Source organism: Oryza sativa, chromosome 5 (assembly GCF_034140825.1).
Source record: "Oryza sativa Japonica Group chromosome 5, ASM3414082v1".
In the NCBI taxonomy this organism is placed as follows: domain Eukaryota; kingdom Viridiplantae; phylum Streptophyta; class Magnoliopsida; order Poales; family Poaceae; genus Oryza; species Oryza sativa.
Genome location: NC_089039.1, coordinates 26,706,649 through 26,720,315, shown reverse-complemented (window position 1 = coordinate 26,720,315; position 13,667 = coordinate 26,706,649). Strand labels below are relative to the sequence as shown.

Here is a 13,667-nt window from a genome sequence, read left to right as displayed (position 1 = left end):
TTGCAAGCCAAACAGAAAATATGGTCACATATTTGATTGGCAATTGCAAAGGAACTCCCATAGATCATAAAAGAATACATATCTTAGGCACGTTCTTTTGAAGGAATGAAGAATTGATTAATACAACACGCTTCTCAAGTTGCTAAATGATATGATTATAAAATAAATCTTAAATGACTATTTAAATCGATTCTTTCAATTTTATAATAATTAATCTATTCATTTCTACTCTCGAACAGTGATTACAATATCATTCTACTATTTGGGAAAAAAATGCATGTGCGCAATCAAAGTACTTCATCTATTTCAGGTGATAAAGTGATTTAATTTTAGTTAAAGTTAAACTACTTTAAGTTTGACTAATTCTGTAGAAAAAAGTAGAGTAGTAACAAATCATATGAATACATTATACTAGACACTTTATTGTTTAAAATATATGTTTTAGGTATATGAAAATAATATAGTCAAGTCTATCTTAATGAACATTACATAATAGTACAATTGTAAAGTCTTTTGACATTTATAAAAGAGAATTTGTTGGTGTTATGTTGACTTTTTTTTGGGAACATTACTCCCGCAAAATAATATTTAGAAAAATGTACTTCGTGCAGTTTTTAGGGGACTTAGTAATTAATTAAAATATTTAGTACTAATAACCTTCAATTATATAGCACATTGCATTTAGGCGGCGGCCCAGTCAGTTGCCCACCCGCTCAAGAAGCCAGCGAAAATGGCGTCCTCTTCCTCCTCCGCCTCGTCGCCGCTCCTACCTCGCCGAGGCCACCAGCTCCAGGAGCCAGCCATGGCCGCGTCCCAGATGCGGTGCGGGGGCAGGAGGGAGAACCAGGTACCAGTTCTTGGCCGGGGTGGAGTTGGGTTCCCTTGCATTTTTGCTCGCGTTCTTGGATCAAATCGGTTATTATTGCTGTTCTTGTTGTTGCTGCTGTCTGATTCTGAAAATTCTCTCGTCTGCTCCGGGTGGTGGTGGAGAAGGGGCTTGTGCAGAGGTGCGCCGAGACGATGATGCTGTGCTGCGGCGTGGATTGCTGGTGCGGCGCGCTGCGGCTGTGGCGCAGGGTGGTGCTTCGCAAGTGGCTCAACGTCGGCTCCGGGTCGGGCGACTCCGACTTCAGCGCCGACGAGTGCGACGCCAGCGACGGCGAGCTCGACGGCGAAGGTTAACCTGCCTCACCGAGTCACCGTCCCCTCTCCTCTTCCTTCCTAGCTGCTCTGATTTGATCCAGTTTACTCAAGCTTTGCTCTTGTCTGGAGGAAAAATGGGGGGAGAATTTGGTGTGCGAATTTGTGTTGTTTTGATTGCTAGGCAATGAGGGGAATGCTGACCAGCATACTGCAATGGAAGCTCTTTCTTGTACGCCTTTGTGATTTGACTCTCCTTTTTTTTTTCAGAAGATTAAAAAATAATCCCATTCAAAGAATTGGTTAGTTTTTTTTTCTTTAGAACTAGGAGATGTCATGTTTAATTTTGTGTGTAAGTTGATGATCTTGCAATTGCAAGTGCCGGCAATTTGGTATGGTCATTAATATCTCTGAGAAAGACTTCCATTGTGATGTGTAGCTAGGCTAGTACTCTCTGCATACCAGCGGCTTTCTTTTGGTATATTCAACCTTTTTAAGGAAAGGAATGTTAGGTCAGGGAGTTCAAGGATTTGGCGAAAGCATGATACCTTTTCGATTCTTTTCTAAGCTTGCTTGAGCAAAATGGGTAGCAAAAAGTGAGGATAAAGCAGGCAACTTTTGCTTAACTCATAGCCTCGTTTTTTTCTTATTGCTTCAATGAATGGTAATGTGACCATCTTATCTAGTTGACTTTACTATCTAATGACAGCTGCTCCCTTTGATAAAAGTCCTGTAGGTGTTGTTTTTAGTTAACAACATGTCCTTATCAATTGCTCTTCTTGCACTTAACTTGCATATGTTATTGAATCATGCATATTCTGATTGTTCTCTTTATTATGCCATTTGTGCAGACAGGGATAATGAATCATATGGTGAAGGGACGAGTTTAGATGGACTTGGTGCAGGAACAATTGGTAATTTCATTATTAGCTCCTCATTTTTTTTTGGAGAGGTCTGCTGAAGATCTGCACATTCGGTTTTTTGATAAGTCTATTTCTTTCTACATGTTCTATCTTTTAGATGAGTTGTCCCTAGTTGATTTTCATACAAGGGAATGGTCTTGCATATTGGTGCTAAAATACTAATCTGAGCAGTAAAGGCTAGTTTGGTTTTGTAGACAGAACATATGAGTCCATTGACCAAAGAGGAAAGACCTTATGTTTGGTAATCATTTACATACGAGAGACTGTAGCCTCGAATTTCAGTTTCCCTGGGGTGATGATGCCTCTAGATCGGTTTATCTTAAACTGTTCTACAAAATAGTACATCATGCTTTTCTTGTTTTTATTAATAAACATTTGATGTTATCACAATGGATGAAACAGAATTGAATATAATTAGCAAGCATTCAGCTTTCAATATTTTTTCAAGTTACTCTGAAGTCCATGTTTAGTACATTAAGTGCCTATTTGAAAAGGCAGGGCTGATTGGTTGCCTTATGTGCAGCACAAGCACTTGTTTGATAAAACTGACATGGCAGGTTTGCCTTATATGCTAATGCAATCAACTACACAATGTAGGGGATGAAATTAAATCTATGCCTTACAGGCTTAGAAGACGCAAATCAGAGACCCTTCGCGCTCAGTATATTGACATCAGAGAACTCAGGTATAGCCGTATAGAATTTTCTCCATCTTTGCATTTTTTTTTCCTGGTCCTAGTTATGTTCTTCCAGTTACAGTGAGTATTGTTCCTATCATCTTATGTCACTATGTAATTAATTAATGTGATGTCAGCCACTCATTTCACCGTATTCCTATCACACAAATCATTTCAGGTTAATGCTACAATTGAACCCACTTGTTACCGGCTGAAATAAATAAAATATGATACTTTTGTATATGTTTCAAACTGTTTTCTATATGCAGGATTTGTGTAGGGACATGGAATCTTGCAGGCAAGTTTCCACCCAGTGATCTGGACATTCAAGACTGGTTGGATAAGGAGGAGCAGGCTGATATTTATGTTCTTGGGTAAATCACTATTCACAATTTTTTTCCCCCTATTTTGTAAGGTAAAAGATTTGTGCCGCAGATTCGCATGAAGCACTCCACTTCTTATCTTTGAAAACTAAAAAAATGTTTCTGGATCATGATTTGAAATTATTTTGGCATCACAGTTTCTTCAAAAGAGACAGACATTATTTTATTATTTAGCTATGGTATGGTGGTGGTTCTATTTGTATTCGTGTATGTCATGATGTTGGTTGGTTGTTCTGTTGTCAGCACTACAACTGAAGTATATAAAAAATCCATTGTCATAAATTTATGTTTATCTTTCAGATTTCAAGAAATTGTTCCATTAAATGCTGGAAACATATTTGGTTCTGAGGATAACAGTCCAATTGCAGTATGGGAGCATATTATTCGTGAAACTTTGAATAAGATTTGTCCAGATAAGCCGCAGTATAAATGTCACAGTGATCCTCCTTCACCATCAAGGTTTAATCCATCAGATTATGTTATGGTGATGAAAGATGAATTGCTTAGCGAGTCTGACAGTGACAATTATGGTGAGCTTCATCCATTGATTAAACAAAATGATGATATAGCTATTGACAATGATGTAGTTCATGATAAAACATATGAAAACTTCAGTGCTGCTTCCAACGGAAGAGTTCATAAAGGCAAAGATTTCAGCAGGATGGATTCAGTAAAGACTTCTGATCAGTCCCCCAACTTAAGTTATGAAAAAGACAGATCAAAACTGGAAGAGACAACCAAATTACTCTATCATCCAGAAAGGCTTGGAATGATTTGGCCTGAACAGCCATTGGATATGATGGCTCAGTGTCTTCGGGCTAGCACTTCACTGAAGGCTCTAGCAACTCCAGCATCTTTGAAATCAACAGTGAATTTTCCAAATGATGATTTATCCCATCAAGTTAACAGTGACAATGGAGTGATTAAAAGTAAAAGGCCATGCTTTCTGCGAATAGTAAGCAAGCAAATGGTGGGAATATATCTTTCAATATGGGTTCGGAGAGACTTGCGGAAGCACATTCAGAATTTGAGAGTATCAACTGTCGGTGTAGGTGCAATGGGTTATATGGGCAACAAGGCAAGTATCAACTTTAATCCACTGCTCTTATTATTCAATTCAACAGCACTCAAAACATTCGCAAATCATTTAGTCAAGAAGTCCCATAGGTTAATCAGTTTGGTGTTGGTTTGTACTTCCTTCTATCTGCTCTATATGTTAGCATAAAAATTTAGTTTCATCTACTTTGTTATTCTACAAATCATTGGCTTGACGATGCTTCTTCATGCTGCACCTTTTCTTTTTTCAAAATTTAGAAAATAATTGGTGCACCGTGCACATGTGCTTCTTGAATGTTCCAGGGGTCAATATCAGTCAGCATGTCTATACATCAGACACATTTTTGCTTTGTATGTTGCCACCTAACTTCTGGAGAAAAGGATGGCGATGAACTGAAAAGAAATGCAGATGTTGAAGAAATCCTCCGAAGAACAGTATTTAACCCACTTCCTGGACTTAGCACGCCTAAGGGAATATTGGGTCATGAGTAAGTTCACAAACTTGTTTTTATTTTTTTTGACCAAGGGCTGAGCGCCCCCATTTCCATTACAAGTTCACAAACTTGTGTCTTATGAAAACCTTTTACTATCCTCGAGAGGCTTGCACCCAACCAGAATTTATTCTTCTATGGTTTCATCTACTGTTTGTCGCTGGACACTACTCATGATAATGCCTTGCTTACGATATAACCATCTTTTCCCTTGATTTCTTATGGTTATCCATGTCATCATTTTCAGAAGGATCATATGGTTTGGAGATCTCAACTACCGAATCAACTTATCATATGAAAGAGCACATGAACTTATCTCCAAGCAAGATTGGGATGGATTGTTTGAGAATGATCAGGTAATTTGATGGTGTGATACATTCATTACCATTATAGATTTCTGAATCATGCTTTTCCTCCCTTTGTAACAGCTAAAAAGAGAATTGAGTAAAGGACACACTTTTGATGGTTGGATCGAAGGAGATATCAGCTTCCCCCCAACATATAAATACGAGTTTGACTCAGAAAAGTATGTAAGTGATGAGCCAAAATCTGGAAGGAGAACACCAGCATGGTATGTTAGTTTTTCATAGCACTGCCTTCTTTTTTTTTGCATAATTAACCTTAAAAGATTAACTCAAGTTCATGCTTAGAAATCATATCTGTTGCCTGTTCAGGTGTGATAGGATTCTTTCACGAGGAAAGGGAATCAGGTTAATTTCCTACAGGAGAGGAGAGCTTAAGCTTTCTGATCACCGCCCTGTGACTGCAGTCTTCATGGCAGATGTTGAGGTTCTCTGCCACAGAAAGTTGCAGAAAGCATTAACATTTACGGATGCAGAGGTTGAGTATCATCTGGTAACGGAAGAAGATAGAACTTGAGTGAAAATATATATATTTGATTGTGCAGGCAAGTTCTTCAGCTGAAGGTCGCTGAATAACCTGCCTGATTTTGCTGTTCACAATTGTAAAAAAAAAAGGAGTTAGTACTAGGTAAATGCATAGCTGGATGATTTACTATAGCTATAGGTTTTCTTCTGAAAAGTGTATAGCGTTTTTTTTTTTTGATCATAAGTGTATAGCGTTCTTGTTTCTTTTGAAAACTGTAAATGATTACCACACGGGTGTACCCCTTCTCTGTTTGAGCCTAATTTTCCATTCAGCAAGATACAGATATATCATCACGATTCTCAATTCTGTCAGCTGAAACTGCATCTTAGGGGCACAAGTTTTGCACATGAACGAAATGAACGAGATGAATGGCCAATGAAGAGAGGCCAGCCATTTTTCTACTAGTGTGGACAATGCATATACAACACTACAACAACGAAAAGATAATGTGGAAAAGGTTGATGAGAAAATTTTATCAGCCTAGTAAATCCAATTTTCTTAAAATATAAGGATGCTTTCTCCAAAATTCCGTCCCCATGTCTGCGTGTGCCACAATCACATCCCACCGTTCTCTTGTGGTATTTTCTCTACCCTCTGCGTCTGCAGATTCTTCCACCTGCAGCCATTTGAAACGTACGAGTTAAGATTCTTGTGGAAAACAAAGCAGGCAGCGGAAATAATACAAGAAGTCAGGCAAAATGCTTCTTGGGAACAACAAAGATTACCTTTTGCCGGTAAGTACATGAACCCTTCCGAAACACAGCTGGTTCATTGTTGTAATTCAAATGAAATTGCTGGAAAAGCAACTCGTTCTTGTCCTTTGATAATGTTCCCTGCAGAGAGCAGTAAGAGAGTTATGGCTACAGATAACCAAAGCATCAAACAAGATCAAGAGGGGGGAAATATTTAAACCGAAATGATGAAAGAAGACCTTTAATATCTCACGAGCTTCGTTTTCACTTTTGCCAGATTTCACTAGCATCCAAAAGCATGTGCTGTATTGGTTGGTGGTGTGGCCTGCGAAATAGTACGTAGCACGTGAGTTCACTGAAGATGAACAAACGAATACATACTGAAGTTCACTGAAGAGAATCATTTAACAGTGTCAGAATATATGCCTTTTAGGAGGAATAACTTACATTCTGCTTGTCTCGATGACAAATAATCACAAAGTATCTTTTGTTTTGGGTAACATAGAAGTTCTGCCTCAAAGTGCGGTGGCTCCACTAAGTCCTTGTTGGGGAAAAAATCTTTCCACTTCATCATGTAAAACAAGGTGAAACGTGAGGTACATGATGAAAGGATTAAGCTGCAAAAGAAGGTGCAATCATTTTGTCAATGGCACCTCTTGAAAGGACAGGCATAATAGAAATGCATAAAATCAGTAATTACCTTTCCTGACGCTGGTATAGTTCAGTCTTATCCTGGAACACAAAACTGCGACAACAAGAAGAAAATAAGAAAGAACATTTGCAAAAGATGAATTTTCTGTCCATCAAATATAAAAATATTTGTCTAAGATGAAACCTTTGCTATACAATTTAATGTATGGATTATTAGTCATAATATTTTTATCTTGCGAAGACTAAATTAAAACAAAATCAATTCAGTTCATGACATCCAGGACTTTTTTTTCTGTACAAGCAAAGGTTTTTCTTTCTTTCAATTGTTTTTGCTCTAAGACAGTGGATAAGGTCATAAGGAGGTATATCTTACCTGTACTCATTGCTAAAACCATAGCCAAAGACAATGTCAGGGAATGACTCCATCATCAAAGAAGCAGAAGCATTCATCAACCTTAGAGCTGCCTCATCATTTGGCTTGTCAAATGAATGGATCAACGAGAATCTAACAAAGAAAATTTGAGTTCTCAACAAGACACAAAAGAGATTGCATCATGCTTTCAAATAAAGAAGAAACAAGAGGGTCCTAACTGCTCAAATTTACAAATGTCGATGCGAACGACAGTCCAATTACAAGGTGGAAGCCTATGGTTGATGTCAAACTTCTTAACATTCTCATACCTACATTTTTCTTTAACCAAAGACTCCAGTTAGATTGATGCTGTACATTTTCAGAGTTCTGACTGCAGCTGAATTGCTGAAAGCATATAGAGAACAGGAGTTAACTCAACTCACCTTCTCGAAGAATATATGGATGATTTTCCCAAAACTCGGGTCCTATGATATCGACATTTGCATTTGTAATAACTAAGCGTGTCCTTTTTATGGGGTTTCCACAACGATCAGTCTTCACCATTGTTTCTACCTACAGTGATACAAAAGCTCTTAGCATACAAAAGTGCATTTAACAACTATTAACATTTCAGAAAGCATGTTATTTCATTCCTGGTTAGTCAATCTCAGCAAAGGGATGAGAATAATAGTTCACAAAAAGGAAAAAGGATGAAGATAAAATTTTCCAAGAACTACGATTGTTCCACAATCAAACCCATAAAAGAAAGGTAGTATGCAGTTTACAATCATGTTATAAGAATCATAATCTTTGATCAATAACTTAAAAAGAACTGGCACCGGATTGCATAAAGGGTGCTCTGATTATCACTATAAGACAAGTACCTTTTTTACAAAATCCAGACAAGTTTTAATCTGTCCCCCCCTCTTTTTTTTTTTTTTGCCATTCCACTTCCATATAATTACGCATGACCAAACAACTGAAAACTGCAAATCTCGCCAAGTTCCTACCAAGAGAACTAGCAAATAAGTCTCACTACAAGGTCCCAAATCTTCTTTGAAATATCTCTGATGGCAAGTATGGAAAAAAACTACCATGGGCATTACTAGAGAGTAGAGACTATGTAAATACTTTGTTGAGTATTATCAAAGCTATTAATAATGATGCCGTTTTGCTTTCTTGGCAGCATTACCTTGTCTCGGTAAACGCAAGACCCTTTTCGGAATATAGCCGGTTCATCATCATAATTGATTTGGAACTGTTGTGAAAGTAACTCATTCTTGTCCTTTGAAAATGTCCCCTAGAAAGAAGAGGAAACAAAAAGAAAACAATCATTTATTAAAATGCAATTGGAAGCATATATAAACTCTCTAAAACATTTTGATTACCTTCAATGCTTGTTGAGCTTCTTTTTCAGTTTTCCCAGACTTCACTAACGACCAGAAGCAGGTGTTATATTGATTGTTTATATGACCTAAAAAACACAACAAAGGAATTTGTTCTGAGTCGATCTGTTTAATGAAGAAATAAGTTGTACAAATCTCCTAACACATAGACAAATATTTAGTGGTGCTAAGCTGATTCCGTATTAGGTAAAGATGATATACAAAACGGTTTCATTGTACAGAACATCATTGCACAATGCAAAAATATGAATATTGAATCTGTTTTGCTATACAAGAAAAAGTTGGTGGAGAGAATATCTTACAATCCACTTGTCTCCAGGCCAGGTAATCACGGATAGTCTTCAAGTTTGGATAGCATACAACTCGACCATCAAAATATGGAGGCTCCTTCAACTCCTTATTAGGAAAGAAATCTTTCCACTTCATCACGTACACAGAAGTGAAGTAGGAAACACATAAAGATAGAATTTTACTGCATGCAAGTTATTAGTAGAAAAGCCAATGTCATAAAACATTGCACATAAGCACATTCAAGATACTCAGTGAAAATGGTGTACATATTAAATGGTACCTTTCTCGTCTTTGATAGAATTCAGTTTCCTCTCTAAAAACAAAACTGCAACACAAACATGAGATGCAAATAACTTATAATTATACTGAAGACAATGCATTCTATGTCAACAGGGAGTATCTACAGTTCACGTCTTTGATCACCTACTTAAGAGGCATTTTGCACATGTAATATAACAGCACAGCTCTTACATAATGATAACATTAACCATGGCAATCAAGTGTAGTGTTTCTCATTTACCTTTGGAGAAAGAACAAACTAAGGACTCTGGAAAAATTCAAACTGAAAATTCCAAGAGAAGATGTTGTACCTGTACTCATCACTGACGCCATATGCGAAGACTATGTCTGGGAACTTTTCGAGCATAGAAGTGGCACAGGCGTTCATCAATCTTAAAGCACGCTCATCATTTGGTTTCTCAAAGGTATGTATCTTGGAGAATCTAACAAAGAGAATGCTGAAATTAGTGGACAGGACAAACACAGATCAACTATTCCAAATTGTAAGCAACAGTGATTTCCCCTGTCTAGTATCCACACACACTGTGGCCTGCTTCTCATATAAACCGATCATCACAAAGAAAACCAAGCAGAAGGCGTTGTGCATAATAGCAGGTTTAGCTTCTTTTTTTTTATCCCTAAGAGTCTAAGACCAAACAGACATGTTGCATCAAGCAAAAAGCAGGAGATTTAAACTGAAATTGCCATGTCTGCATAAACTATCGCACACTGCACTACCACCAGAGAATGAACTGATACAGCCACCGGATGGAAGGTGAGAGCAACTGTACCGGTGGAAGTGGCAGCCGTCGATGCGCACAACGATCCAATTAGAGGGCGGGAGGAGGCTGTCGAGCTCGAACTCCCTCTTCACGTACTCGTACTCGCTGTTGGCCATCGCCGTCACCCCCTCACCTCACCGCCACGACGACCAGACTACGCCTGCAATTCTGCAAAGGTGCCAGTAGCAGCAGACGCGGCATTAACAGGGGCGGATCCAAACTTTTGGGTGAACAAACAAACTGTTATTATTTAAGAGAGGTTTAAGGCTATCAAATTAAGGAGGAGGAGAAGATCTAGAAGAGAAGCGCAAGCAAATTCCAGTCCCGGTGGGGTGGGAGAGAGAGAGATGAATCAGAAAGAGGACGCACCAGGATCCCCTCCCCTCCCCTCCGCTGCGATGGAGATCGCCGCCCGGCCCTCCCCTGTTCAGCCGCGACTCGTCTTGGCGGCGGCGCAAGGAGCGGAGACAACGAGAGATTTCTTTTTCTTTTACGCGATACTCGACTACTCCCCCCTTACCTAACCTACAATTGTCAGAACATTTTCCATATTGCCTATCCAACAAAGGACTGTTGTGCTAGAATTCTATCTAATCATTTTGAGTCCCTTAATTGTACTCTCAAGCATGTACTCTGCTTCTAAGTTTAATAAATTCCTGGTTCTCAAAAAAAAAAAAGACTACTCCCCCCTTATCTCAATATTTTTATTTACCACTCCCTCCGTCCATTAGTATTTTTATTGTTATTAGATGATAAAACATGAATAATATTTTACGTGTGACTAATTTATTTTAATTTTTCATAAACTTTTTAAAGACGGACGGTCAAAAATTCGACACGGATTTTCACAGTTACACTTATTTTGGGACAAGGTAGTATTTTAAAACTAGCTAGTGCTATTTCTTTATATAACTGGTGACCCACGTATCATCAATACTTAGGAAAAAATTAAACGATTGTGTCGACAACAAATTCCTCATACCACCAGCAACCGCTAACTGCCACTCTACGTAACGCTCTTTCTCCATGAGCCACCATCGTTCCTCCTCTTTGCCTTTACATGCGCAGCCTTAACCTCTAGTAATCGATATGTCTTTTTCTCCTCCCCTATCGTGATGCGCACTATTGTTATGGTTGCTATTAAGGTCGGAGATGTCGAGCTTGCAAGGACTTTGGAAGGCAGGAGCTGACCCGACGAAGAGCGAAGGCGCTATATCTAGGCTCTTTCTTGCTAGATCCATCGGTTATCCAACTGTCGGATGGAAAAAGAAAATGGAGAGAGAGAGAGAGAGTTAATGTGCGAAATGATTACTGAGTCACTGGACTTGGAGATGGATAGAATATGGTAGTCCAAATAAAAATGTAAAGTTAGCTATTGTGTAAATGAAAATGGTTAAAGTATAATATTATATGAAAACTTTTAAGAATTTTTAAGAATACATAGTATGGATTGTAATTTACTCCCTTTGTCCCATAAAAAACGAATGTAGAACTGGTGTGGCACATTCTAGTACAACAAATATGAACATATGCATGTCTAGATTCGTTTTACTAGGATGTGTCACATCCAGTCCTAGGTTGGTTTTTTATGGGACGAAGGGAGTACTTTTTTTTTCTCTAGCACAACTAAAGATAATTGTCCATAACCCGATAGTCTCGTGATATGCTAAGTATGATTATGCCGGTGTACCTAGCTATAACTAATAATCTCATGATATGTTGATGCATGACGATACAGACTTCTACTAACACGGGCTGATTAACTATGGTTAGATAGATTCCGCTAAAAGATGATAAAAATAATACCATCACTTTTGCTCAATAATAAAGCATTCGGTTATGGTCTTTTTTTCTCATTGTATTATATATGATGACTACGTTAGTACGTATTTCCGTAATTCTTTCATATTATTTTTTATTTTCTACATATATGTTAATTTGGACTAATATATTTCTCATAATTAAATAGATAATACATCATTTTTCTATATTTCTCCTATAAAATGAGAATAGGGCATTTTATATTTGAAAAATTATATTATAAGTGTATGTAATTTAATGTGTAAGATTTGGACTTATAGTATAAGATTTAACTTTTTCTAAAAATGCCGCATCATAGTAGATAGGTAGTTAACTGAACAACCATAAAAAACAGAGACAATCCATTGTGTGTCACTAATTTTATCCCTGCTCTACAATATGTCATTGGGTTTGTCAAGTTCTAATATGGCATCGCATTTTGCTTAACTTCTATAATATACCATCGTCTAGTTAGCCTCCGTTAGCATTGTACAATTTTATCATACAGATTGTAAAACTTAAAGAGTTTGAGATGGGCAACTTCTCTGCCTAGTTTATAATATGATATTTCGGAATTTTCGGCCAAATTTTAGAAATTTTTGTCCTAGGGATATTTCAATCATTAGGACAAAATTATACAGTACTAACGGAATCTAAATGGACGACGATGGTATATTATAGAATTTAAGCAAAATACAATGACATACTGTAGAACTTAACAAACTCAGTGTCATATTACGGTGAAATACGGTGAAGATACACGTTGAAACATGTCGCTATCACATATGAAACAACAAATGTTAACTGATTGAAACATATGTTTTTCTTTCATCAAAATATAATCATGCGATATCTTGTTGTAAATATTTAATTACAATGAATACAACGGTGTGATATAGTCATAGATTGGATAAGTAGTTTAGGAAAAAAATATTTTGAAGATCATAAAAATGTATGTATACATAGATGGATGGAGGGGAGAGAGGAGAGAGAGTAGTGGCGGGTAGTTCCATGATTTTTGTGAAACATACTGAAGACACACATTGAATCATATCACTATCACGTATGAAACATTGAGTTTTAATAGTTTGAAACACATGTTTTTATTTTATCATAATATAATCATATGATATCTTGTTGTAAAGATTTAATTACAATGAATACAACGGTGTGATCGGATCGTAGATCGGATACATAGTTTAGGAGAAAAAAATATTTAAAGTGGGAAGAAAAGAAGAATGAGAAACTAGTTAATAGCATGCATGTGAGAGTGTAGGGTCCAATTTTTACTGACCCGATCGGGCGCTCGAGCCTGAGCATTTTCAAAACTATTTTATGAAATAAGTTCATCAGAGGTCTCTTAATTTGTCAACGAATTCGATTTTCGTCCTTCAACCGGAAAACGATATACAATGGGTCCCTGAACTATTAAAACCGGTAAGTCCCAAGGCGGTCTGGAGCACGGTTTCAACTGATGTGGCACCCACATGGCTAATTTTACTCGATATTCGTCTTATGTGGCATTAACGTGGCATATGAAGCAAAATTTAACAATTTAAAAATTAAAACAAAATATTTGGACCCACATGTCAGTCAAACAATAAAATAAAAGATAGTGGGGCCCACATGTCAGTGGGCCCACTTCCTCCTCCCTCCTCTCCCTCTTGCTTTTCTCCTCCTCCCTTTCCATACGCGCGCACCTCGGCGACAGCGACCGTCCGGGAAAGGGTGTGGCGGTGGCTCGTCGACCACCATGGCATTGTGGCCACGCTCATCACCTTCGCCGACATTGATGCCACTGACGCGCGCGGCGGCCGGCGGGAGAGGAGGCAGCGGCGCATAGGATATATGATAGGT

General features: G+C 37.9%; 2 protein-coding genes across 5 annotated transcripts; one reads left to right on the top strand and one right to left on the bottom strand.

Annotated features, from left to right (window-relative positions):
* Positions 1–695: 695 nt before the first annotated feature.
* On the top strand, positions 696–5,868 carry LOC4339441 (type IV inositol polyphosphate 5-phosphatase 3). Of its 4 annotated transcripts, none has more exons than XM_066310819.1 (10): positions 696–847; positions 1,006–1,177; positions 1,992–2,054; positions 2,661–2,748; positions 3,009–3,113; positions 3,423–4,200; positions 4,482–4,666; positions 4,917–5,025; positions 5,098–5,240; positions 5,344–5,868. In XM_066310819.1, exons 1-10 carry the CDS (start codon positions 731–733, stop codon positions 5,546–5,548), a joined length of 1,965 nt encoding a protein of 654 aa, XP_066166916.1. In that variant the 5' UTR covers positions 696–730; the 3' UTR covers positions 5,549–5,868. The 4 variants fall into 4 exon arrangements, with proteins under 4 accessions (XP_066166916.1, XP_015640291.1, XP_015640290.1 ...); XM_015784805.3 differs by having other exon boundaries at positions 994–1,177; XM_015784804.3 differs by having other exon boundaries at positions 991–1,177.
* On the bottom strand, positions 5,843–10,528 carry LOC4339440 (tRNA(His) guanylyltransferase 2). The gene is made up of 15 exons (XM_015784807.2): positions 10,380–10,528; positions 10,020–10,178; positions 9,540–9,671; positions 9,230–9,274; positions 8,961–9,130; positions 8,641–8,726; positions 8,445–8,552; positions 7,696–7,825; positions 7,492–7,591; positions 7,274–7,405; positions 6,950–6,994; positions 6,697–6,866; positions 6,489–6,574; positions 6,283–6,390; positions 5,843–6,173 (listed from the first exon to the last, which is right to left on the bottom strand). Exons 2-15 carry the CDS (start codon positions 10,124–10,126, stop codon positions 6,033–6,035), a joined length of 1,560 nt encoding a protein of 519 aa, XP_015640293.1. The 5' UTR covers positions 10,127–10,178; positions 10,380–10,528; the 3' UTR covers positions 5,843–6,032.
* Between the last annotated feature and the right edge of the window lie 3,139 nt (positions 10,529–13,667).

Bases quoted from the DNA above. Each gene is read 5' to 3' on its own strand.
- LOC4339440 (XM_015784807.2), bottom strand. From the start codon at position 10,126: ATGGCCAACAGCGAGTACGAGTACGTGAAGAGGGAGTTCGAGCTCGAC. The intron at 9,131-9,229 runs GTACCATTTAAT...ACTTGCATGCAG, and splicing joins TTCTATCAAAGACGAGAAAG to TAAAATTCTATCTTTATGTG. The intron at 8,553-8,640 runs GTAATCAAAATG...TCTTCTTTCTAG, and splicing joins AAGCTCAACAAGCATTGAAG to GGGACATTTTCAAAGGACAA.
- LOC4339441 (XM_015784804.3), top strand. From the start codon at position 731: ATGGCGTCCTCTTCCTCCTCCGCCTCGTCGCCGCTCCTACCTCGCCGA. The intron at 3,114-3,422 runs GTAAATCACTAT...TTTATCTTTCAG, and splicing joins GCTGATATTTATGTTCTTGG to ATTTCAAGAAATTGTTCCAT. The intron at 5,241-5,343 runs GTATGTTAGTTT...TTGCCTGTTCAG, and splicing joins GGAAGGAGAACACCAGCATG to GTGTGATAGGATTCTTTCAC.